The 23,580-nt window shown below is 38.2% G+C and overlaps 3 protein-coding genes across 4 annotated transcripts in view; 2 read left to right on the top strand and 1 right to left on the bottom strand.

The window, feature by feature from the left end:
- Positions 1-23,580, top strand: part of nrbp2a (nuclear receptor binding protein 2a) — a 50,798-nt gene that overhangs the window by 6,836 nt on the left and 20,382 nt on the right. The window lies entirely within an intron of this gene.
- LOC120488914 (uncharacterized) lies at positions 6,166-9,245 on the bottom strand. The gene has a single exon (XM_089131211.1). It carries the CDS (start codon positions 8,598-8,600, stop codon positions 6,486-6,488), a length of 2,115 nt encoding a protein of 704 aa, XP_088987337.1. The 5' UTR covers positions 8,601-9,245; the 3' UTR covers positions 6,166-6,485.
- LOC120490052 (uncharacterized) lies at positions 19,877-22,407 on the top strand. Its single transcript, XM_089131213.1, has 3 exons — positions 19,877-20,407; positions 20,615-20,793; positions 21,659-22,407. Exons 1-3 carry the CDS (start codon positions 20,251-20,253, stop codon positions 22,241-22,243), a joined length of 921 nt encoding a protein of 306 aa, XP_088987339.1. The 5' UTR covers positions 19,877-20,250; the 3' UTR covers positions 22,244-22,407.

Below are 23,580 nucleotides of genomic sequence, written 5' to 3' on the forward strand. Positions count from 1 at the left end.
CCTGGCAGTTAAGTCCGTAACGGGGAATGGTTCGCATGAAAAATCGCTAATGTGAACGCCATTATGGGAACCGGGTGCGCACTGGGGTACCGGACCCGAGACTACCTGGAGGAGGTGGTGGTAGTACTGACTACCCAGCACGGACTCGGGTGCGCCCTTGTTCAGGAAATAAGGTATCCTGTGCATGCGTTTTAGCTTATTGTGATGTATTCAGTTAAATAAGTAAGGGATGATAGTGTTGAGGAATTACCCTGGATACGAGCGAGAGTGAGCCTGCAGTGTATTCGAGCATTGTACGTGGAATCAGAGCAACATATTTGTAAATCCACTGTATTCTTACGGGTCCGTTTGCAAGCAGCAGAAAACCACCTTATGCGACACACGTACAATAAACCTGTATTGTTCACTTAACTGCGCATAATAGAAGCAATTTTACTAAAAATAAATACACAATATTTACCCACGTTCTGCTTTCCATCGAGCGCCGTGCCTGTTTGCAATGACATAAGATGCACGCGAACGCACCAAGGTTCGATAGAATTAAATTGGATGTGGAACCGGACCCACGCTGCGGGGGGCGTCGGGGACAAATGCGCTCGGACCGCTGCAAACACAGGATACAAACCATATGGCATTTCACCGTAACAAGCCTAGTGTAAAAGCTCCGTTGTTTCTCATTTATTTATTTGTCATTTCTAAGGGTGGTTCCCTGCCGATTTGTTCGTTCTGGATTAGTAAACCAAATGGTGAAGCTGCGGGTTAGAATTGGTCTGAACTTCTGAAATCTTAAAAGAGGAGTCGATTCCTGTTAATGGAATCGATTCCTAGCTTTGGAATCGACTCTATATTCCTAACGCCTCGGATCGAGGAATCGATTCTTTTTGGGATCGAGGAATCAATTCTTTTCGAATCGATTCCCAGCCCTACTGTTTACGTGTGAGTTTTACGCCATAAAGAAGCATCGCGTTTAAGGAACGCAAATCATTGTACAGAAACTATTTATATTGATCACAATTAGTGTCCGGATAGCGTAAATGCTCGACATTCAACGATTGAAGCGATGCGAAGTTCAATCAGGGACGCGAAAGTTTTCAGCTAAGCACTCACAGAGTTGACCCGGCAGATGTTTGAGAGTGTGGATCAGCCGGGACTGGATCTGCAGCGTGGCTTAACTTACTTACTGCCTGTTGCGACGGCCGACGCTGGAGGAATGTCCATTCCTTTGCGTTAAGATGGCAGCATTGCCTTGTCCATATCTCTACGGCAGGAATTATTGAATGGTCCGGTTTAAAGATACCGCGGAAGTAGATTGCGGATGTTTCGCCCGGGGTGGCGATGACCCGTTTGTTTGGCCTGACGCCCATGGGATGATACCGGGTTGCGGAAAAGATTCCTAATTCTGGACGAAAGATTCTCTATCGAAAACAGGAAGAGCTAGATTCGGACATGGCCAAATGCTGCAAACTGCCAATGGATCGAGGTAAGACTGCTGAGTCTATATATACCCTCTTATCATTGGTTGCTGATTGCTGATTGCCGTCCACTCGTGTTAATTATCTGAACGTGCTCCTCCCGAACTTAGTTATTAACAAAACTTCATTAAGTAATAGGCTATTTTGTACCCTAGTTTTGAGCCTAGCTGAAAAACGCTCTGTTTTTATGGGCGTCTCGCACTGAAGACTTGGAAGTAAACGCCCACTGCTGTGAGTGGATAACAGTTCTGCATATTATAATGAGTTTCACCTCACCCGTCGGTGCACTTGTGGGAAATTGTTTTGAAAACTTCCAATGTTGTAAAATGTTCGACCCAGAGTCCGTGTGTTGCACAATTCCTGTCAGATCCAATATAGACGGCACAGCACCATTCTTTACTCTTAATCGGTCTGCAAATCCAGTCTTGTTTACAAAACAATCCTCGGTGAAATTAAGCGAACAGACGGACGATGTTTTACCCTCATCAGCTGGAACGTCATTAAAAATAAAGTTTATCCATGCAGTCCTATTGGAATCCAGAGGAAGCTTATGCAGCGATTGTCTTCTTCCACAACCAGGCACTGCACAATATTTTGAATTGCTCGGTAGCTCGATCCGGTTTGTCATCACGAGGTAGGCCTAGTAGGTGTTTATCATATTCTGCGGGGGTGGTGTTTTATCCTCTTTGACGTCATAGTGCCCCACTTTGAAAAACGAGTCGTTTGCTGAGCGACTGGTGTCAATAAAAGCTTTTATTGGACTAATAAGTAAGGACGTTTTCAGTTCTGAAACTTACAGGATATTCTTATAATATGATGACCTCTTAGATGTTAAAAGCTCAAGGAAAATTTGATTTCTCAGTACATCACCCCTTTAATCCTGCTAAGAATTCAGAAGGGACTTCCACATATAAATGCAGGATTCACTCTCGGAATTGCAGTGATTGACATATTGGTAACCATGGCAATTGACTAGACATAAATGCATCAAAATAGATGCAAAAAATATATGAATATATATAAAATATATGAATGTTTGTATCAAAATATTATTTTTTTGAAATGCTGCTGCAATTAGGCTCTCCCTTTCCCACTCTACAGATAAAGCATTGTCAAATTTGTTTCGCATACCTACACCGAAGTGATAAAATAAAATAAATTCTGTATTAAATTTATAGACAAGTAGTTTGCTCAGGCATGGTTTTGTAGGGAATTACAAAACTACGCACATATATTCAAACGCACAACTATAGATTCAATTCTTAATGCGCATGTGAACGCCATCAGCGTTTATCACAGGTTCGCATTTAAAGTCTGTTTAGAGACATTCATATACATTTTTACCTTACAATTTTACGTAAATCCAGCCACTAGCTCATAAACGCCAGAGGAGAACTGGCCCCCGACTGAGCCAGGGTTCTCCCAAGGTTTTTTTTTTCCTCCATTAGGTTGGAGTTTTAGGACACCATTAGGTCACTTGATGGTCACTTTTTCGGTTCCTTGCCTCTGTTGAATTTGGCTTGCTAAGTTGGAGATATTCAAATTAATTAATCCATCAGTAATACCCTTGATCAGCTCTACCAAACGTGGATGTTTTTCCACTAAGAAACGAACATTTTTATTATGTTTTGATTGATACTGTGAAGCTGCTTTGATGCAATCTATATTGTGAAAAGCGCTATATACTGTAAATATACTTGACTTGACTATTTGTAAAAGTAATAACTTTTAAATCTTGTAAATCTTTCACTGTACATTGCTATTCCTGTTATGGTGGTTGGTTGCATGCTTAGACATTACATCTGCACTCTACTAGAGCACCCTCACTAATTTCAGAAGCATATCCAGTAATTTGATTGTGGAACAGGGCCTGTGGACAAGAGTGCGTTCTTCTCTCAACACTTCAGTTATACTGCAAGGGCACAGCATGCCCTCCAGTCTGTGAAATTCAGTTAGCCTTTTACACTCAGCCAACTGCAGGGACAGAAATGCGACTTTATCTGAATGAAATAATATCAGACATGGTTAATATTCGATATGTGCTTTTATAGGGACCTAATCGAGGCAAGATAATCTTTTATTAAATTTGACTCTTTTATAATAAGTTGACTAAGTTGACACCCTTCCATAAACCAAAACCTAAAATTGTTTGTGCATTACATCAGTATGAGCTGTGTCACTGACTCATTGGTCAGCTTTGGGGTGGCAAAACTAATTTTTAGGGTGGCAGCAGCAACACTTGTGGCCACGCTCCTGCATGAGGGCAGAACAATATAACCCACATGAGGTCAATTCAATTTACATTTATTTGTATAGGGCCTTTCACAATTCACATCGTTTCAAGGCAGCTCCACATTAAAATTTAGAGTGATCTGTTATCAGAGGTAACTAAGTTATATATTTCAGAAATGTACACACAAAATCACAGGTAGCAAAAAATTATTAATTTAAACAATTTAATAATTGAAGGCAGAAACTCAAATCTTTAATTTAAAGTAATATTGTTTTAATTTTTTTAAAACAATATTAGAAAATTTTTGAATTTTCTTAAAATTATTTAAAAATGTAACTGGCATACATATACATAATATATATGAGCAGGTAGTATATAATGTTTTGAAATTATTATAATAATACATAGTAATTTTTATTTGGACAATTTTATTTTTTTTTTGTTATAAAAACAACGTTTGTGTGTACTGTGTAAAAATAATTTAATTAAAACGAATAAAAAAAGCAAACAATTGCGCTTAAGCCAACAAAATGGTTTAATTTGAAATACCTTCTATTTACAGTGTACTCAAAAGCGTGAAATTTAATACACTCACTTTATGTGCATATTTGTTAAAGTTTTTCGTTTTATGTTTACAAGCAGTCTGAAGTTTCTCAGAGGTCAGGAGTGAGTCTCTCAACTCGGTGCGCCTTGTGTTCTTTTTTTCTTGACACTTGATTGTGAAAAGCAATACAGATGCAAAATTCAAAATTGGATAAAAACAGTGGGACAAAGAGGCTGGAACACAACTAGTAATTATTGTATCTTTGTGAATAGCTTGTAAGTGCAAGAATGTTATTAGTATGTGGCTCACTCTCTTATTGCGTCAGTGTCGTTAATGGTGCCAAAGAAACAACAAGAGGGAAAGTTTTGTTGGCGGTGAATGTTTTCTTTTCTCAATGACTCTGACATTTAAATGGTAAGACAAGGATCATGCATCACAGCCAGGGTTGCCAGGTTTACGTAACAAAACCTGCTCAATTGCTATTCAAAAGCCTCCCAATCATGGCCAAAACTAGCCCAATCTTAATGTAATGTGAAATTATGTAATGTTGGGAGTTTTTTAGGTAGTTACAAAACTCTGGCATTAGTGTTTTTTGCGACAGTTTCAACCTTGTGGCATTAGAATTACTAGATTTCTTTGTTTAGTAGAGTGGGCTTTACTATATAAAAACAAAAAGACATTTAAAAAATATTTTTAATTAATGCAAAAACTGTAATTAATTTGAGGTATATGAAAATGTTGCCCGATACAGATAACCGATAATTCTTTATTTGAAAGCCGATAACCAAAATATTGGCCGATAAATCTAAATCCAAATATGTATATAATTTGAGAGTGTGATTACAAAAAAAAGGTCTCACCATTAAAAGCCATGTCCCAACAACACAATTATAATGTTCTTATTCTATTTTTATGTTGCCTAATATGAAAGTCTTGTTGCCTAATATTGCAATTCTTCCTTTTTTGAAGTGATTCCAATCATATTTCAAGCAATTCAAAACCTCAGTGTCTTCAGCTGATGGAAATAATCAACTAATTTATATATCAGCCAAATTTTCTTATTGGGACGATAATGATAACATTAAAAATGAACATATATTGGCCGATACCGAAATGGTGGCCAATATATTGTGCATCATAATTTTACTTGTTTAGCACTCCCATAGTAAAAAAAAAAAAAAAAATCTCTTTGATATCTCAATTATTTGACCAACAACATTAAATGGTGAGCAAATTGAGAATGGAAGTGTAGTGGAACTCAGATGTTTCTCCTGAGAAAAAGCTACGAGTCTCCATGAATTAAGAGATTGTAGATTTAAAATCTTCGTTTCCCCTTGTTATTTAATTTAATGAAAAGACACCAGTCATTCTGCCAATATATGTTATTTATTTTACCAATTTATATAAGACATAAGGGAGAGAGAGTGGACCAGCAAAGATCGTCCTTCTGCTTCTCTGTATTTTTCCTCTCTCTGTCTCAAACAAAGAACTTACACAGTACATATACTAACATCTGCTCTCAATCAATCACCGAAATGTATATTCTGCTCCACGGAAAGAAACATAATACACTCAACTTCCCCCCAAGTCCCCCAAACTCTAAAAGTCCTCCACATACAGAACTCAGAAAAGTTTGATTCATAAAAATGTAGATTATAAATGATTATGAATATATATGAAAAGTATAAAAAATGTATATGAAAAGTGTAAATCACATGCATAATACTAATGATTATAATTATTAATAAAAACAATAAAAAAAACTAAAAACAACATTAAATGATGAGATTGTGAATCTTCAGTCCCTCCTCTGGAACTACGGCCGTCAGTTCCACACCATCATCTCCAGGTGGCCAACCTATTGAAGTGATAGTGTTGAGGAGAAATAGTAGACCAAGACATAGACATAAAAGAACAGAAGAATGGAAAAGAAAAGAAAAGAAATAACAAACAAAAACCCAACCCATGTTATGTCCCCGTATGCTATGTGTCATTTAACATCTATGTGTAAGCATTTAAAATGAACCCCAATCATCTAAGAAAAGAAAAACTAAAAAAGTCTTCTGCCCGTGCCTGGACTCATTAATTAATTAACTCCTCCAGTTCCGAGCCAAAATAAGAAATTAAAATAAACGTTGATGTTAAAGGGTCCTATCCCTTGGGGTTGTAAATCAGTAAGCGGGTGTTCATTGTTTGTGAGGTTGTGTTTTGTAAGTAGTGTAGTGTATGAAATCTCCTATCTCACTCCGAATTTTCCATTCTCGGTTCTATCCATTTTGTTAGTAATAACCAATCTAAAAGGTTTGGTACTTCTCTTTCTTATCACATATATGATAAGTTTTATTACTAACAGAAACACAAAAACTCCTACCATAGTCAAAACTATCCATTCCAACCATGTTAAATTCCCTGGAATTCGAGCTAATTTCCTCTCAGACATCAATTTAGCTACTCCATTCGCTACGATAACATGACCCATTGCTTGAATTCCCTCCTCTTGAGCTGCCTTAACGCTTGCTTTAACTCTCTTGACCATTTCAAAGAGTTCATAATTCCTCTCTTCCACCAAATCATTATTCCACCACTGTGGATCTAACTGCAACAATTGTACATGTGGAACATGAATTCCACCCAATTGAAGAGGATAGAGAATCTCAACGCAAAATGGATCAGAAGGAATTGGACATAGCTTTCCTCCGTATATCATATTTTCATTTATTCCGTCATGTAATATACACCACTGTGCTTCTGACACCTGCCATGCACCTGTGGCTTGATCTAAAGGAACTACTTCCCAAACTGCAGATCCATTAAGAGACAGACTAAACATCGTAGAACATGAGCAAATTACCCACTCATGTTCCTCAATACAACAGTCTGTAGTAGAAATCATTGGTGTTTCACCTTCAGCCCAATATCCATTCCTTCCCAATCTAATTACTGAATTTCCTTGTCTAACCCCCATTGATTGGAATCGTCTAACTGTCATAATATTGCGTTTCCCATATTGAGGCCAGACCATAATCAAAGGTAATGTTCCAGAACCTGACAACGAATCTTCATTGATTGCGATTTTAACTAATGGAGCATGTTTAGCAGAAGTCAAATTAAGTTGTTTTCCAAAAACCAATAACAAAGATTCCGCTATTCGCTCAGGAACTTGACCCATCCGAATAACCTGAATATCCTCTACCATTTGATCCTTCAAATTCTGAGCCAAAAATAAACACGCTGCACGATGTGTCTCAAAATTAGACGATTTCACTAATGCATCTGCCAATTCCCTCGCTGCGTCATTAAGATGCTGACCCGCTGCTATAATATGTAGAGAACCTTGAAGAGTCTCAGTAAGTCCTTTGCCGGTCATTGTTCCCACCCACTGAGAGTACTCACTTAATTGGTTCAGCTGAGCAGTATTACTAATTGAATTGACAGAGCCAAATACCCCCGCTATGTCTCCCCATATACTTCGAGGTTTGCGATTTCGACTTCCAAGAGGATCCTTAGAGGTATAATATTTAATTTCTTTTTCCAACCAACTCCTAATTTTTGTGAAATTTCCACAATAGGACTGATCATAAACAGTAAGAAGAGACATCAAGTTATAATTAATGCGTTGTCGCACCATATGAGCTTCGTTTATCAAGGTTTTGGTTTCCTTTGCTAGCAATATACCATGAGCTGGTGCAATAGTTGTACTTGGGCATGTTTTAGCTTTGTTTGTCTTTCCCGCAGAAAGATAAAAACACCGTCCAATTTCCCCAGTTTCTAATTCAGTCTCACAATATTCATTCGCATCTTCCGAATGCCAAACTCGTATGTAATTTCCCTTGAATCTAGTTGTCCTGGAGGTAGCATCCCATAGAAACCCCTCGCATGGTAACACTATGGGATAGATACAGCCTAGGGCTAATGAATCCCATATTGTAAGCATGTGGGTACGATTCAAAATGAAATTAATTTCCACATCAGTAGATGTTATGAGGTTTAACCCCACAATTTCACATTGTTCTTTTGAACAAATTTCTCGTCTTTGAGCACTACCGGTATACCCCCCATCTTTCACCGGCCAAATTACTCTGCTTTTGTAACATTGGTGGTGAAAGTTACATCCACCGTAGATGCCCACTCGATATTTAGCAAGGTCTTTATCATTACGTGGCACCCAATCCCATAATCCCCATCTGGAAATAAAGGGTAGGGTAAAACGTTGGCCAGATTTCAGGGTTGCATTCCGAGTAATTTCTTGAACTCGAGGAGTCCATAAAGCTTGGCTTCCTTGGTAAATGCCAAGTAAAATTAAAAACAAGCATACCATTGTCGTTGTGTATCGAGAATAACTTGCGACCATCTCTAATCAATGTCAATGGAATTGATTCCTGAAATGGAAGCAGAAAAATAATTAATCATCACTCCTTTTTCCCAAAGTTAATGAGTGAACAGTGCTCAATCTCAGGTCCTAAGCCTTCATCATTTTGTTCATTCACTAAGCAAGGTTTAACTTGTGACCAATGATACCATCTATCTGTTCCTACACCCTTCCCTTTTAGGCAGACACTTGTATCTGTTGTTAAGAGTACCTCATATGGCCCCTCCCACCTAGGTTCTAAACCTTTCCTGGGAATACGTTTGACCATAACAAAACTGCCTAACTCAGGAATGTGTGGAATGTCAGTAGTGGTATGTTTTTCATCCCATTGCTGTTGAGCTTCTCGCACTTTCTTATTATTGTCTTTGATTGCTTTGTCCAGCATTGTGAGATAGCGTCGTAGCTTCTCTTGGAACAAAGTAGAGTCTCCTCCTGTTCCCGCAGGCGGCGGAGCATCAGGAGGCAGAACCATTGCTCTTATCAAGCATCTTCTACAGTAATCATCAATGTCTCTCATCATTCGTGGCCACCACCACGTCTCGCTGATTTGAGCTTTCATTGCTTTTGCTCCAGCATGTACTTTTCCATGATACAGCTGCATTAGTTCCCTTCTTGTTCCGATAGGCATCACCACTTGTTCTGTTGGAATTCTCCAGATACCTTGATCATCCTCTTTCGCTCCCGCTTTTATCCATTGTTCTTTCTCTTCATCTGTCTCAGTTTGATATGACAGAAGGCGGAGCTCAGGATTATCTTCGGTGTTTTCCTTTACCAAGGTAACAGGAGTAAGAGGAAGTAGTGCTGCTTCTCTGGCCGCTGCATCTGCTGCCGTGTTTCCTTGACTTTCTTTGGACTTGTCAGATTGATGTGATTTTACTTTGATCACGGCTGCTTCTCTGGGTAGGTGACATGCTGCAATCAAACGACGAATTATGGAAGCATGTTGTATTTCGCTCCCATTGCTGGTGATAAGTCCACGTTTTTTCCACAGGGCAAGGTAGTCATGGACCACTCCAAAAGCATAACGACTATCTGTGTAGATGTTGACTCGTTGTCCTTCCGATAATTCGAAAGCTTCTGCAAGTGCTATGAGCTCAGCTACTTGTGCTGAAAAATGCCCAGAAAGAGCTCCTTTCTTCACGACATTTCCATCAGCTTCCACTACAGCCCATCCAGTATGTCGTTTTCCATCAACATAGTAACTGGATCCATCGACCCATAACTCCTTGTCTGGATTTTCAAGAGGTGTTGGACTAACAGGACCAAGACTTTCTTCTTCTACTTGTTTTTCACACTCATGTGGTGTTCCCTCGTGTGGTTCGATCATCATTGTTGCAGGGTTAAGGGATGTGTCTCTGATGATTTCCACTCTCAAATCCTTGTTCAACAAAGTTGCTTCCCATTTTGCTCTCCTTGCATCAGTAATGGTCTTGATGTTTGTGTTGTTCAGCAACGTCACTATACTGTGTGGAGTATGCAATATGATTGTTTGTGCTCCTATCAAATTTTCCACAGCATCCACTGCCCATGTGGCACCATCGAGAGCTTGTATACATCGTGGTTGACCAATCATTGTAACAGGAATCTTTGTGGAAAAGTATCCAACAGGTCTGTATCGATCACCTGGTTTTTGACACAGTACTGCTGAGTACGTCTCATTCCCCACCCTGGTCCACAAATGAAATGGCAATCGTCCATCAGGAAGTCCCAAGGCTGGGGCTGAAGTCAGTTTTTCTTTCATTGAAGTAAATGCTTCCTCAGCTTCCGGTGTCCAGTTTATCTGTTCCATTCCAGGCTTTCCTCCCTTGTACAAGTCAATGAGGGGACTGGTGATGCTGGCAAAATCAGGAATATACTGACGACAATAGTTGAAAAGTCCCATCACTTTCCTCATTCCTGTAACTGTTAGAGGTTTTGGAAGTTGCCGTAATGCCTCCACACGCTCTGTTGTCAGTCTCCTTCCCTCGACAGATATTTCTTGGCCCAAGTAGATAACCTTGGTTTTGGCCAGCTGTGCTTTGTCGGGGTTGACTTTGAATCCTCCTTTCTTAAGGGCTTGTAGGACAATATTCAGAGCAAATATGTGGCTGTTTTCATCTGGGCTTGCAATTAACAAGTCATCCACGTATTGGAGGCAAACACTTCCTGAACTCTCAATTTCAGCTTTTTGCTCCGTTAAGAACTGATCCAAAGTTCTGTGAAATACCACAGGAGAAATATTAAGTCCTTGTGGGAGTCTGTTCCAGACATACTGTTTTGCACCCACTGTGAAGGCAAGTTTCTCTTGAGATTTTTCGTCAATAGGTATAGACCAGAAAGCAGACAGTACATCTAGTACTGTGAAAATTCTTGCATTTCCTGGAATATCATTCAGAATGGTGGCAGGATTGGCCACAATAGGATGCGGTTTTGGTGTTACACTGTTGAGTCTTGTGTAATCAATGGTTAATCTCCATGAGTTATCCGATTTCTTGACAGGCCAGACAGGACTATTAGTGGTTGATGAAGTTTGTCTGATAATCCCTTCAGCTTCCAAGTCTGCCACTATCTCTTCCACGGCTCGTCTTGCTTCAGGTCGGATAGGGTATTGTTTATGAGGGGCATGTGTCGGCCCTTCAATAACAACAGGGTCAATGTTGGCTTTGCCACAATCAAATTTGTGTTTAGCCCAAACTTCTGGATGTAAACTGCACAGAAGACCCCACACACCGTCTTTGGTCCAGTCTCTGATGATTGGTTTTGCTGCACCAACTGAACTCAAATTACATGTGCAATCTTCGTGTGGTATTATCCCAGCTGTTGTAGCGATTTGACGACTGTCAGTGAAGATGATCATGTTCAACAATGGAAGTATGTCCATGCCAATGAGGCTTCCTTGTGAATTCGGTCCCACCCAGAAAGATGTCCATACGACTTCATCTTCATGTATTTGTAGTGGAACTTGGATACTTTTATGAAATGTTGTGATACCTCCTCCAACTCCTTCAACTTCCATAGTTTCATCTGTTGTAGGTAGGTTCAGATCTGTTATTGAAATTGATGCTCCTGTGTCAACCAGGATATCACATGGGTGGCCCCCTATTAATGCATTGATGAAAAGGCGATTGTCTCTTTTCTTACTAATACAGGGGGCCGCTGATTCCTATTGCGGACGCATAATTCCCTCTATGAGTTGACGGACTTGTGCGTCCGTCCATGTCTTCCCTTGAGAGGTTTCATCACGATTTTTCGCAGTGACTTGTTTAAATGATGGACCTTGACCTTCTGCTCCACCACCTTTAGCCCAGCAGTCTTTTCTTGAGTGGCCACGCTTTCCACAGTTGCCGCAAACAACAATCTTATTCTTTGTATCCATGTTGTATTGAGCTGTCGCCACTCCTTTTCGATTTGTCTTGTTTCCTTCTTCCTTGTTTGATCTCATCGCCATCTCTAGACGGCCAGCCCATTGCATAATTTGGTCATATGTTTCGCCTGGATTGACTCCAAGTGATAACGCTTGTTGGTATTTAGAGCTAAACCCATCCACAAGTGTGTCAGTGAATTGTTCATCATCTCTGTCAGGTTGTTTCTTAGCGCAGAGAGCCCATCTCTCATAAGTGTTCCACTTACGCAGAGCATATTCGTCTGGAGATTCATCATCCTTTTGCTTAATCAATGTCACTGAAGTGAATGGAATTTTACCGCTTCCCAAGATTTCTTGGATTTCCTTTCGGAATACATCTAATGTTTGCCAAAGACCCAGGGGTCGTCCTTGGCCATCAACCCACAAGTCTACCCATTGGGCTGTTGTTATCGACGCTGGCAGGCGTTCCCATCGGTCTCTTGGGATTTTAGCTTTCACAATGGTGTGAATGTCTTTTAGTGTCATTTGATGTGCTTCAACCAGAGAGTCTAATTCTCGCCAAAACTCTGTGTTTGGATCTTGTCTCTTCAGAGGAGGCAAGGCTGAGAGAATGGCTTGTCGTTCTCCCGGAGTAAATGGTCTTTCTTCGGTCATCATCTCAGGTTGCGACTCTTCCCTTTTAATCACAGGTGAAGAAAATTCAGGACCGATTTTGTCAATTGTAATCACGTCATCATCTCTTGTCTCATCACCCCAGTCAGATCCATAATTATGAGCTGGTGTACATCTCATCATGTCTCTGCTTGGCTGGGCTGATTTAGATCTTGTTATTATTGGAGCTGCGTGTGCAGATGCAATATACATTTTGTCAACTGGACCTCCGTTTGATCTTGAAGCTTGAGGCTGCGTCAGAGGTTTAGATGAACTTGTATATTGTTCAGGCAAAGGTGGATAAATTGGTTTGTAAGGTGGAGGCGTTATTGTTGTCGCGGATTTCACTGGTGCTTGTGAATATTTCCTTTCAGCTTCAGTTATTATATTTGTCCAATCTGGATCAAATAAATCATCACTGGTTGTGTTTTCCTTCTCTGGACATGTGATGGACATGATTTTGTTTAATTTGTGGTATGCTTCAAGCTGAGGCTTCATAACTTCAACAAGCGGTACCGGACCTCCATGTAAGTCACAACAAATTCCACCTTGTTTCACAATCCAATTAGCTGCTAAAATTGGAAATGCTTTTGATTTTATCTTGTCTTTTTGGGACTCGAACCAGCTTAACTGCTCATTCATAGATGCATTAATGTCCAGTCCTTTTTTCAAAAGTTTAGTTAGTTTCTTGTTCTTCTTCTTTTCAAGATACCATTCAGCTATTGTGCTGCTGGTACAGACACTTGCTGCCATCTTCAAAGTGTTTCAAAGTTTCTGCTCAGAACAGCAGGAATGTATGTGTGCCTATATGTGTGTGTGTGTGTGTGTGTGTGTGTGTGTGTGTGTGTGTGTGTGTGTTATATGGGGGGGGCTATGTATGTGCGTCTATGTTCAGAAACTGCAGCCTATGTGATGCGTCTGTGTGTGTGCTCAGAGCTGCAGGCTGTCTGTGTATGTATGTGTGTGTGTGTGTGTGTGTGTGCTCAGAGCTGCAGCCTATCTGTGTATGTATGTGTGTGTGTGCTCAGAGCTGCAGCCTATGTGTGTGTGTCTAAATATGTGTGTATGGGGCTCCCTGCTTCTCTCCCTCTTCAACTGGATGTGTGTGTGTGAAGGTACAGGGCAATTCTGAAGGGAGGGGCTGCTTCACTCTCTTTCTCTGACCCTCACTCACAGAACAAAAGAAAAATGTAAAGAAAAGTTAACTCTAATGCTTTTCAGTATTTTAGTTTTCTTTTTAAAACTCAAAATGTTCCTTTTTTTTTTTTTTTTTTTTTCTTCTCAAATACTTTAGATTTGATCTCAGATTAATTTCTTTGGTATTTATTTTTTCCTTAAAGTTAACTCGGATCAGTCTCCTCAAATATTTGAACAGCTTTACGGTCAGGTTCAGAATGCCCACGATCCTAGCTAGTTACAAGGGCGCCTTTTATACTTGTATAACTCTAGCGTGTTACAATGTTTTAGGGATTACTCTGCCATCATTTTTAAAACAGTCCCGCCACATTTAACCGCTTTGGTCAATCAAGTATCGCCTGTGTTACAACTTTCCTCGTTTCCTTCTGAGAACGAATCTTCGGTGTGTTGGATGTTTTAGGGATTACTCTGCCTTCTTTTAAACAGTCCCGCCACTATCCAACCACGTCGCAGTTATAACCAAGCAAATTTTACCAGCTTAACCGTTTTACAGCTAATTCCAAATTTCTGACTAGATGGTCTTTTTTCTAAAAAAGATCCATCTCTATCCCAGCATTTCAAATATTGTTTGAGGTTTACTTTTCAGAGAACCTTAAATAAGCCTAATTCAATTTGATTATTTAATCTGATTAATTTTTATATAATTTTTCCTTATGTCCCATATTCATTGGCAAAACAACTGGTACTTAAAATAACACAGTTCTTTTCAGCATTTCAGTCACTGTCTCTAATCATCAGGCAGACTTAAAACTTTTTAGAAAGGAAAAAAGTCTTACCTGAAATGATTGAGACGAATGCCTGGGTATGCGATCCTGTTCGTGACGCCAAAAATGTAGATTTAAAATCTTCGTTTCCCCTTGTTATTTAATTTAATGAAAAGACACCAGTCATTCTGCCAATATATGTTATTTATTTTACCAATTTATATAAGACATAAGGGAGAGAGAGTGGACCAGCAAAGATCGTCCTTCTGCTTCTCTGTATTTTTCCTCTCTCTGTCTCAAACAAAGAACTTACACAGTACATATACTAACATCTGCTCTCAATCAATCACCGAAATGTATATTCTGCTCCACGGAAAGAAACATAATACACTCAACTTCCCCCCAAGTCCCCCAAACTCTAAAAGTCCTCCACATACAGAACTCAGAAAAGTTTGATTCATAAAAATGTAGATTATAAATGATTATGAATATATATGAAAAGTATAAAAAATGTATATGAAAAGTGTAAATCACATGCATAATACTAATGATTATAATTATTAATAAAAACAATAAAAAAAACTAAAAACAACATTAAATGATGAGATTGTGAATCTTCAAACTGCAAAAAGAGAAAACGCCTACAATAGAAAGTTGGAGATTTCAAATTTTTTTTATGTGCACATTTCACACATACCTCCAAAACCAATTTATCAGAGCTATGTTGTTCACATTAACCTTATAGATCAATACTTTTTGTATGTCAATATTTTATTTTATTGCACAAGATGCATCTGAGTCTAAATTTCCCCTCTGGTAAACCACGTCAACCGAGTTTTTTTGTGCAGACGTTTACCACAGTTCAATCTCTACACTTAATTAACAGCGAGCACATGTGTGTGAATGCGAAACCTGAGGTGAAAATGACTCAGTGGACAGATGGGCGAGGCGGCGAGCAATGATGTTTTCTGTTGGTGAAGCGCTATTTTTCACATGGGAATGGCACATTTGAACGAGTCCAAAACGAGTCTGTTGGTTTCAATTAGGTTCTATTCTAATTTTCATTATATTGGTATTCTGTTGTGAATTAGCACATTTTCAAGTTTAGTATTAATTGAGGCTGCAGAATAGTCATTAAAGAGATTTATCAGCTTGGCTTTGCTCTTAAAGACTTTTGTTGTGCAACTGTTTTCCACCGTTTTGCTCTTTCTCATAAGACTTTCTCATAAGACTTACCAAACTTATCTTGCAATTTCATCTGAATACATGGCTGATACACAGCATGGTTGTAGGTACAGCACATTTATTTTGGTACTTCTATACAGCCGTTAAATAAACAAGAAATTAAAAATGATTTCCTTAATTTTAAACACAATATGGCTATGGATCAGGATCAACCTATTTCGAGAATCATAGTAATTGTTGGATTGGATAATGGGACATTTGAAGATTAATGTTCAACCATTCTTTTTTTTTTTTTTTTATCAGCTGTCTTTATTAAAGTTTACACTGCAATAACAAAATCTATTCCAAAGGAGTGCGCTGGGTTACAGATTACATAGTCAATGGAAAATCGGAGAGGGCGAAAAGTGTCTGAAACTGAAAAAGCCCAGTCATCATCACTCTCCTAAGGACATCAGTGTATAGGAAGAGAATAATTAGCCTGTGAGGAGTCTCAGTAGGACTAAAGTTCACCTAGCCTCTGTGTTTAATGAGCAGTGCTAATGAAATGTTCTAACAGTTAGATCTGTGACTGTAAAATTTACCCAGAGGCAACTGCTTTTCATGGCTGTGCCTGCATTTACAAACGGCTTTGCGTTACAGGCACCCTCATTGACACAAATCTGCGTACTCTTCATCATCTCTGTCTCTCTCTCTGGTCTTTCTGTCTTTGACTCACACAGACCGACAGAAATGAAAGCACATTCACTAGCACATTAAATGTTGTCTTTAACTGCACATTGCCAATGGATTAGCCTTGCCAACCCAATGATCTCATGATCATGCTTCTCAAGAAAACACTTTACTTGCTTTGACATGCTGGCAATGTAATAGCATTTAGTGTCATTGGTCTTTTTGACTAGTGGTTCTAAACTGATGGTTTGTGAGACAAAAATCCTGGTAGGCCTGTTCTGATAGGGACGCAGGAAACAATGGTAAATGCAAATGAGATGCAACTAGTTACCATATAACATGCACATTAAGGATAGCAAAATAAATAGGTTTATTTTAATGTTAATAATTTAGCATTTTTGTTGGATAAATTAATTTATACGGTAAAGTGTGGGTCTTGAAGCAAAAACAGTTGAGAATGTTTTCACACAGGCTAATATTACAGTGTATGTGCATATTTTCCATATCTCCATATGCATCAGGCAGTTGTTGCTTAAGGTAAAGTTAGTTTTGCATTTAGCCTGCCGTTTTAATTCAGTCCTCACAATGACAAAACATTCCACAAGCATTTGTGAAAAAATATCTGCCTGAGGTCTTAAAGGTGAATAAGCTAATGGGTAGTTTGCATTTTTCACAGTTGCTTATGGAGTCTTTTGCCATTCCCCAGAAAGGAGGCCCTTATAGTGAGGCTAGAGATGAATAGGATTGCCTTAAAGTAGCCAACTTTTCTGTCTTTAAGAGATTTGCTGTGTTTCAGGCGAGCAACCAGAATATTCTGTCAGGATTACTGATAGAAAACAATGGGTGTTACCCACATTCACTCAACCTTTCAAACTAAAGCAATTGTTTTGGGTAAAGCTTTATTGCTTCATTGCTTTTACACAGATCACTCATAGACATTTGATGTTTTTATTGTATTTCTTTGCACTGTGTCTAGTAGGGCTGTGTGTTGTGACATTATAGTTGGGAAATGGTAGAGATTCTGTTATACCTGTTCATGCCGTTGGTGTTGTCATCAGATTCAAAGATGATATTTAGTTTTGTTGGTAAAGACTGTTTTCACTAACTCTGCCAACTATTGCTCAGATAATTTATCATATGTACAAATAGCATATCATGTCTATTACACTTCATCTAAATCATTTACTATTTGCACTTTTACAATATTTACTAAGATGCTATTTGTTGTTATTTACTTTAGCAATGTAAACAGATTTGCCACTGCCGGCGGGTACACTGATTATAATGGGAGTAACCACGGATGTCTGGCGTAAACACGTGTAACTGTGTAGTTGCCAGGCAACGTCACAACGTGGCTCATTAAACCGTAAGAGAATATAATGCTGAATAAAGGTGTAGTTTTTGATATTTTTTTAAATTTTTTTATTAATTATCAATTAAAAAGATAAATACAGTGAAGTGCACCATGTGCAGCGCAAGTCTGTCATATAGGCTATTATAATGAGAAAATTATTATAATTGTGTGTTTGGGACATGACTTTTAATGATGAAAGACTTTTGTTTTTGTAATCAGGCTCTCAAATTTGGATTTAAATTTATCGGCCAATATATTGGTTATCAGCTTTCAAATATAAAGAATCATCGGTCGTGTGTCAGCCAAAATGTTCATATCGGTGCATTCCTAAATGTAATGATATTTGAATTTCCATAAAACATTTCAGGGTTGAGTTTCATGCAATGATAGTTACGCTACTGTTTAAAAGTTTAGGGTAAGTAATAATTTTAGTACTTTTAATACATTATTTAACAAGGACACAAGGGAAAAAAATGATCATAAATTGATCAAAAGTGACAGTAAAGTCTTTTTTAATGTTACAAAAGATTTCTATTTTTAACAAAATGCTGTTCTTTTGACCTTTCTATTCATCAAAACACATTAAGCAGTACAACTGTTTTCAACATTGATAATAGGAAATGGAAATTGAAATCCCATCACAGGAATAAATGACATTTTAAAATTAATTTAAATTGTAATAATATTGCACAATATTGCTATTTACTGTATTTTTGCTACTTTATTTTACAATAAATGCACCCTTGTTGAGCATAAAAATATTATAAAACTCTTTCCGATCCCAAACCTTTGAATAGTGTATATTACTGTGAAAAAAATAACCCTCAAACTATAATATAAGATTTTGATCATGCACTCCTGGTGTATTTGACTGTCATTATCAGACACTCACAGGCAATGAATGGACCCTCTCACCCATTGATCGGTGGTGGTAATGCATTTACACTAATTAAACCAGTGGAGAGGAGCAGCAGACTAATTTAGTGTGTGTGTGGTGGAGAGAGAGAGAGAGAGAGAGAGAGAGAGAGAGAGAGAGAGAGAGAGAGAGAGAGAGAGAGAGAGAGAGTGTGTGTGTGTGTTGAGTGTGCGCACTTTGGCTAATGGCCAGTGTAAAGCAAAACCAGCAAACGCCATCTGTCTCACTGCGTTAAGCCATTCATATGGTATTTCTCTATCTCACTCAATCTTATTGCATGAGCATTTGTCCAGTTAGGAAAACAATTATGTTGGCCTTATTCTGACCACTGCTCATCTTTCTTCGACACACTATATTATCAAGATGGCTGTATCTGGCACTGGGCTCTAGAAGATTGTGCCAACCTCTCTCAAAGATCTCTAAGTCCTTTAGGACTAGCAGAGTTAGTTTCCCATGAAACAATGTTAAAAAGATCTCTTGGTTTAGAGATTTGTTTTGTACCCGTACATTACATTTTAATTGTAATTTAGCCGAACCTTAACATTCGCTTAGGCTGAAGTTGACTCAAAGGGATAGTTCACCCAAAAATGAAAACTATTTTATTATGCCTCGTGCTGTTTCAAGCCTGTCCAACTTTCTGTATTTTCTGTGGAACACTTTGAAGATGTTCAGATCCAAACAGCATTGAATTGACAGCCATTGACTCGGTATTTCTCAAAATATCTTCTTTTGTGTACCTCAAATGATGACCGAATTTCAATTTTTGGATTGGGTTTTTGTTATACTGCTTTCAGTAGTATAGATTTGGATGTCACAGAGACCCTATTCAAGACCTCTGATATAGATTTTATTGTATTTCTAAACCATTTAGGTTTTCTGCATCACTTTTTAAAGTTTCCTCTTTTGTGAATTCAAAGTAAAACTGAATGTGTCCTTAGAAAGAAAAAAAAAATCAGTTTCAATTCCATCTGTCTTTCAGAGACTGTTTTTTTATTACCGCCATCAATTGCAGTTAGCATAAGATTCACTCTTTCTGTCAGGAGTTGGACTGATTAATTGTGCAAGAGTAATCTGCTGCTTCTTCAATCAGTTGACACAATGCCTCTATTCATAAATGTGAATTTAGAGATGCTAGATGCCAGCGATAGGTTGTTCGAACTTATTAGTGTCATGTGTGTGACTCTACAGAATGAGCTTTTGATGACAGGTTGAGTATTTCAGCTCACTCATGCTCTTAAAGCCTAGTTCACACTACGTGATTTTAAGCCCGATTTAAGCCCGATTTGCAAATCGTTGAGTCGCCGACAAGTCAGGGTGTTATCGCGTGCAAATCGCGGGCGATTAGCGGACGATTAACGCTCGCCAATCTGTTAGTGTGAAAGAGCCAACAACGCATCAAAGACAGCTCGCAGACAGCTCGCAGACAGGTCACCGAGCTCAGAAAAATATCTAGCCTGCTAGATATCTCGAGCAGTCGCGCGACTCAATCTCAGTGATGTCATGAGCTAGAGCCAATCAGAGCAAGGTATGGATCGAGATAACCGGGTAAATACGCGAAATGCGCGATTTTCAAACAAACACGTCCAATACGAGTTTGCAGAAAGATCAGCAACATGTCAAGAAAGCAATGGACTCAAGATTTAGACCAAATTTTAATCGAACTGTGGCAGGAGCATGAATGCCTTTATGATGTTGGACATGACATGTACCACAACCGCATTGAGAAAGAGAAAAGGTGGACAGAAATCACAAACGCCCTCAAACACCCAGGTGAGCAAAATGTTATTGGTTGAAATGTACATTAAATCTTACTGTAATTCTGTTTGTTGTGATATATTATATTGTGCAGTAAGAGGATATTTAGTTCAATGATTTAATTGTCATATTTAGTTTGAAACAGAGAATTAAAAAAAGAATTAGTGGGGGTACATAACTGAGAATAATTAATGAATAATGAATTTTCTTTATTAATTCTAGACTTTACTGTTGAGGACATTAAGATCAGGGCAGTATCCCTGCGAACGCAGTACTGCCGTTTGCAGAAACCCAAACCAAGTGGAAGTGGCAGTAAACCCTTGACCCCAAGGCAAAGGTGGCTTCTCAGAGCGATGGATTTCATCAAAACATTTATTGTTCACCGGCCATGTGAAACAACAGTAAGTTAAACAGTCAACAGAAGCAATAAATGTGTTTGTAATAGCATGCATTGTAACTCTCATACAACAACACACACACAACCTGCTGAGCTGCAAGCCAACTTTTGAAAAATCCAAAGAAAGGGCAAACCTAAAACTGAAACAGATACAGTTCATTGTACTACAAGCACAAGTATGATCTCATTTGAAAGCTGACACCTGGCAGTTTATTGTAAATGCAGAATTAATTAGTCATAATGAAAAAAACTGAATTATAAATAGCTTCAAAGTGTTGTAAAGTTGTTAGAAATTTATTTTTATGTAACAACTTCATGAAAATAAGATTGAAGTTGGCATTGTATCAATCTAGAAATGCACTGCAGCTAAATTAGCATGTCTGAACATGTTATATTTAAAATTTGAAGATTACAAGTCTAAAACTTTGCATTTAATTAAATGTTTCTTTCAAGATCATGTCATGTGACTTGATTTTGCTTTACACTCTAAAATGCAAACTGGTGTTTATTGTCAATGTCTAGCATCTATTCAGTCTATTGACTCTTTTGTTTTGTGTTGCAAACGAGCCTCATTCAGTGGTCAGTCTCCCCTGCATACTGCACATTCGCACTTCTCCGGCATGGTTATTGCTCAAAATATTTTATTTTGTCTGCATTATAATCACTAACGACTGGCTATTCACACTGTTTTAATCCCTCGTTTCTTTTTTAAAAAGTTCTCACTTTACACACGCTGTGTTACACATGCTACAGTAATAATTTATTCTGCTCACTTGACTCAAATCTTACACTGTGCTCAACTGGGTAATGTAAGTGTATGTTGATGAAGTATCTCTTTATTAATCCTATCACCATCTTCTCTGTTCCAGCTTGGTGCATCATTCAGTGGGCAGAGTGATGCAGAGGATATGGACCTCTCAGACCTAAGGCCTGATACACCATCTGTAGACAGCTCCCCATGTACTGCGTCCACCCCAATTCCGTCAAATCAAGAAGCCTTTCCATTGCTGGAGGAAACTGCTTCAACTGCTTCAAGTGACAGCGGTAAACAGCCACGTTTAAGCAACAATCCCCCAAAAAGAAAGAGGGTGTCCGAGGATGTTTTAGAGCTGCAGAAGCTGGATTTGTTAAAACATATGGTTGCTCAAGTGGACTCACATCCACCTCGGGATACATTAACTTCTTTTGGGAACCAGGTGGCTTTGGAATTGAGGGATATTCAAAACCCTGTTCTGTTATCGCAAGTTAAAAGAAGCATAATGATTTTGATATACAACGCCCAGGAGAATGACAGAAGCGGGTCATTGTCATCACCTGGACAGCCTACCCCACATCAGCCTGTCAATTCAGGTTTATCAAGGGCCCAGTCTCATTCCCAGCATCCTTATTATGTCTCAGGTCCTGGGTATTATAGACCACTTTTGGAGACACAACCCGAACATGCCCATGAGTAGACATTCTAATGAACCTGTAAACAATTCTGGATTTGTACTAGGTGAAAAAATATTGTTATTTTATATTTTTTGTAGTAGTGCTGTACTTGGTATTTAAACTTGTTTGTATTGTGTTCCTTTTTTCTTTAATGTAAACATCCTTTTTATAAATAAAAAAACACATTCTAAAACCGGCTGGCTGTCCATTTCTGAAAGCTTTTATATTCTAAAGTGAAGTGATTAATTGACTGTTCAATGCTCAAATTGTCGCTGAATGAATTACAGAGTATCCTTCCCATTATAATATAATTAATTTAAAAAACCTAAAAAGTAAAATAAAGCAATAAAATGAAAAAAAAATATTTACAACAGGAAGACCTGTATGTACCAGTATGTACACTTTTATGGGTTATGGTGTATATCTATATATTTAACATATTTATTTTAGCTTATTGTTAGAACACGTATTGCTGAGCACAAACACAATCATCGAGAGGCTGCCTATTTAGAGAGCCGCCCTTTAAGTGCTGGGCGATACACAAAGTATCATAATTTCAGGGTTAACATACTCATAGTTTTCACGTAACCTCCTTTCTGAAACTGGCCTCAGAAAGGTGTTAGATTAATGTATATTGAGTAAAAATGGCCAGTGCTTAATCGACAATTATCACAATCACTTATTGCAACATATAGATTGCCTTTAATTGTTACATACCTGGGGCCTGTTTCAGAAAGGAGGTTAAGTGAAAACTCTGAGTATGTTAACCCTGAAATGAGGGAAACTCTGGGTTTTCCATTTCAGAATAGGAGGTTTGTCAAACCTGGGAAAGCAGGGTAAGTCAAGCCCGTTTCTGAAAAAGAGGTAACGTATATTCAGAGTTATCTCACTCCATCTCCTCTGCATCTCCATCTCCTCTCCATATAATTGATATGCTCAAGCCTTTTACCTGACTGAATTATGTTTTTATATTTCATTTTCAACTGCTGCCACGTTCTTTTAATGCCTGCAGGATTGCACCTAGATGAAAATTTAAACTAGGTTGAATGACATACTGTTCTTCAGTTTCACCTCTAATATTCTCTTTTTAATTACTGACTAGAAATTACATCTTCAATAGTAAAATTAGACTAACGTAATAATTACTATATTTATATTCTGTATTTAATAATTACTAAATCCCATATCAACTGTATTTTTAATGCTTTCAAATTAACAATATACAATTGCATGAATTATTCTTGAATTAAACAGAGTGTGTAGAGGGAGAACATTACAAATATTCCTTTTGTTAAATTCACTTGTTTTAAGCAGAATTGTTCAAGTCTATGCAGTATTTAATACAATTACATCAGATTGT

The sequence above is a fragment of the Pimephales promelas genome, chromosome 5, assembly GCF_988280905.1.
Source record: "Pimephales promelas chromosome 5, fPimPro1.hap1.1, whole genome shotgun sequence".
NCBI classification, from domain to species: domain Eukaryota; kingdom Metazoa; phylum Chordata; class Actinopteri; order Cypriniformes; family Leuciscidae; genus Pimephales; species Pimephales promelas.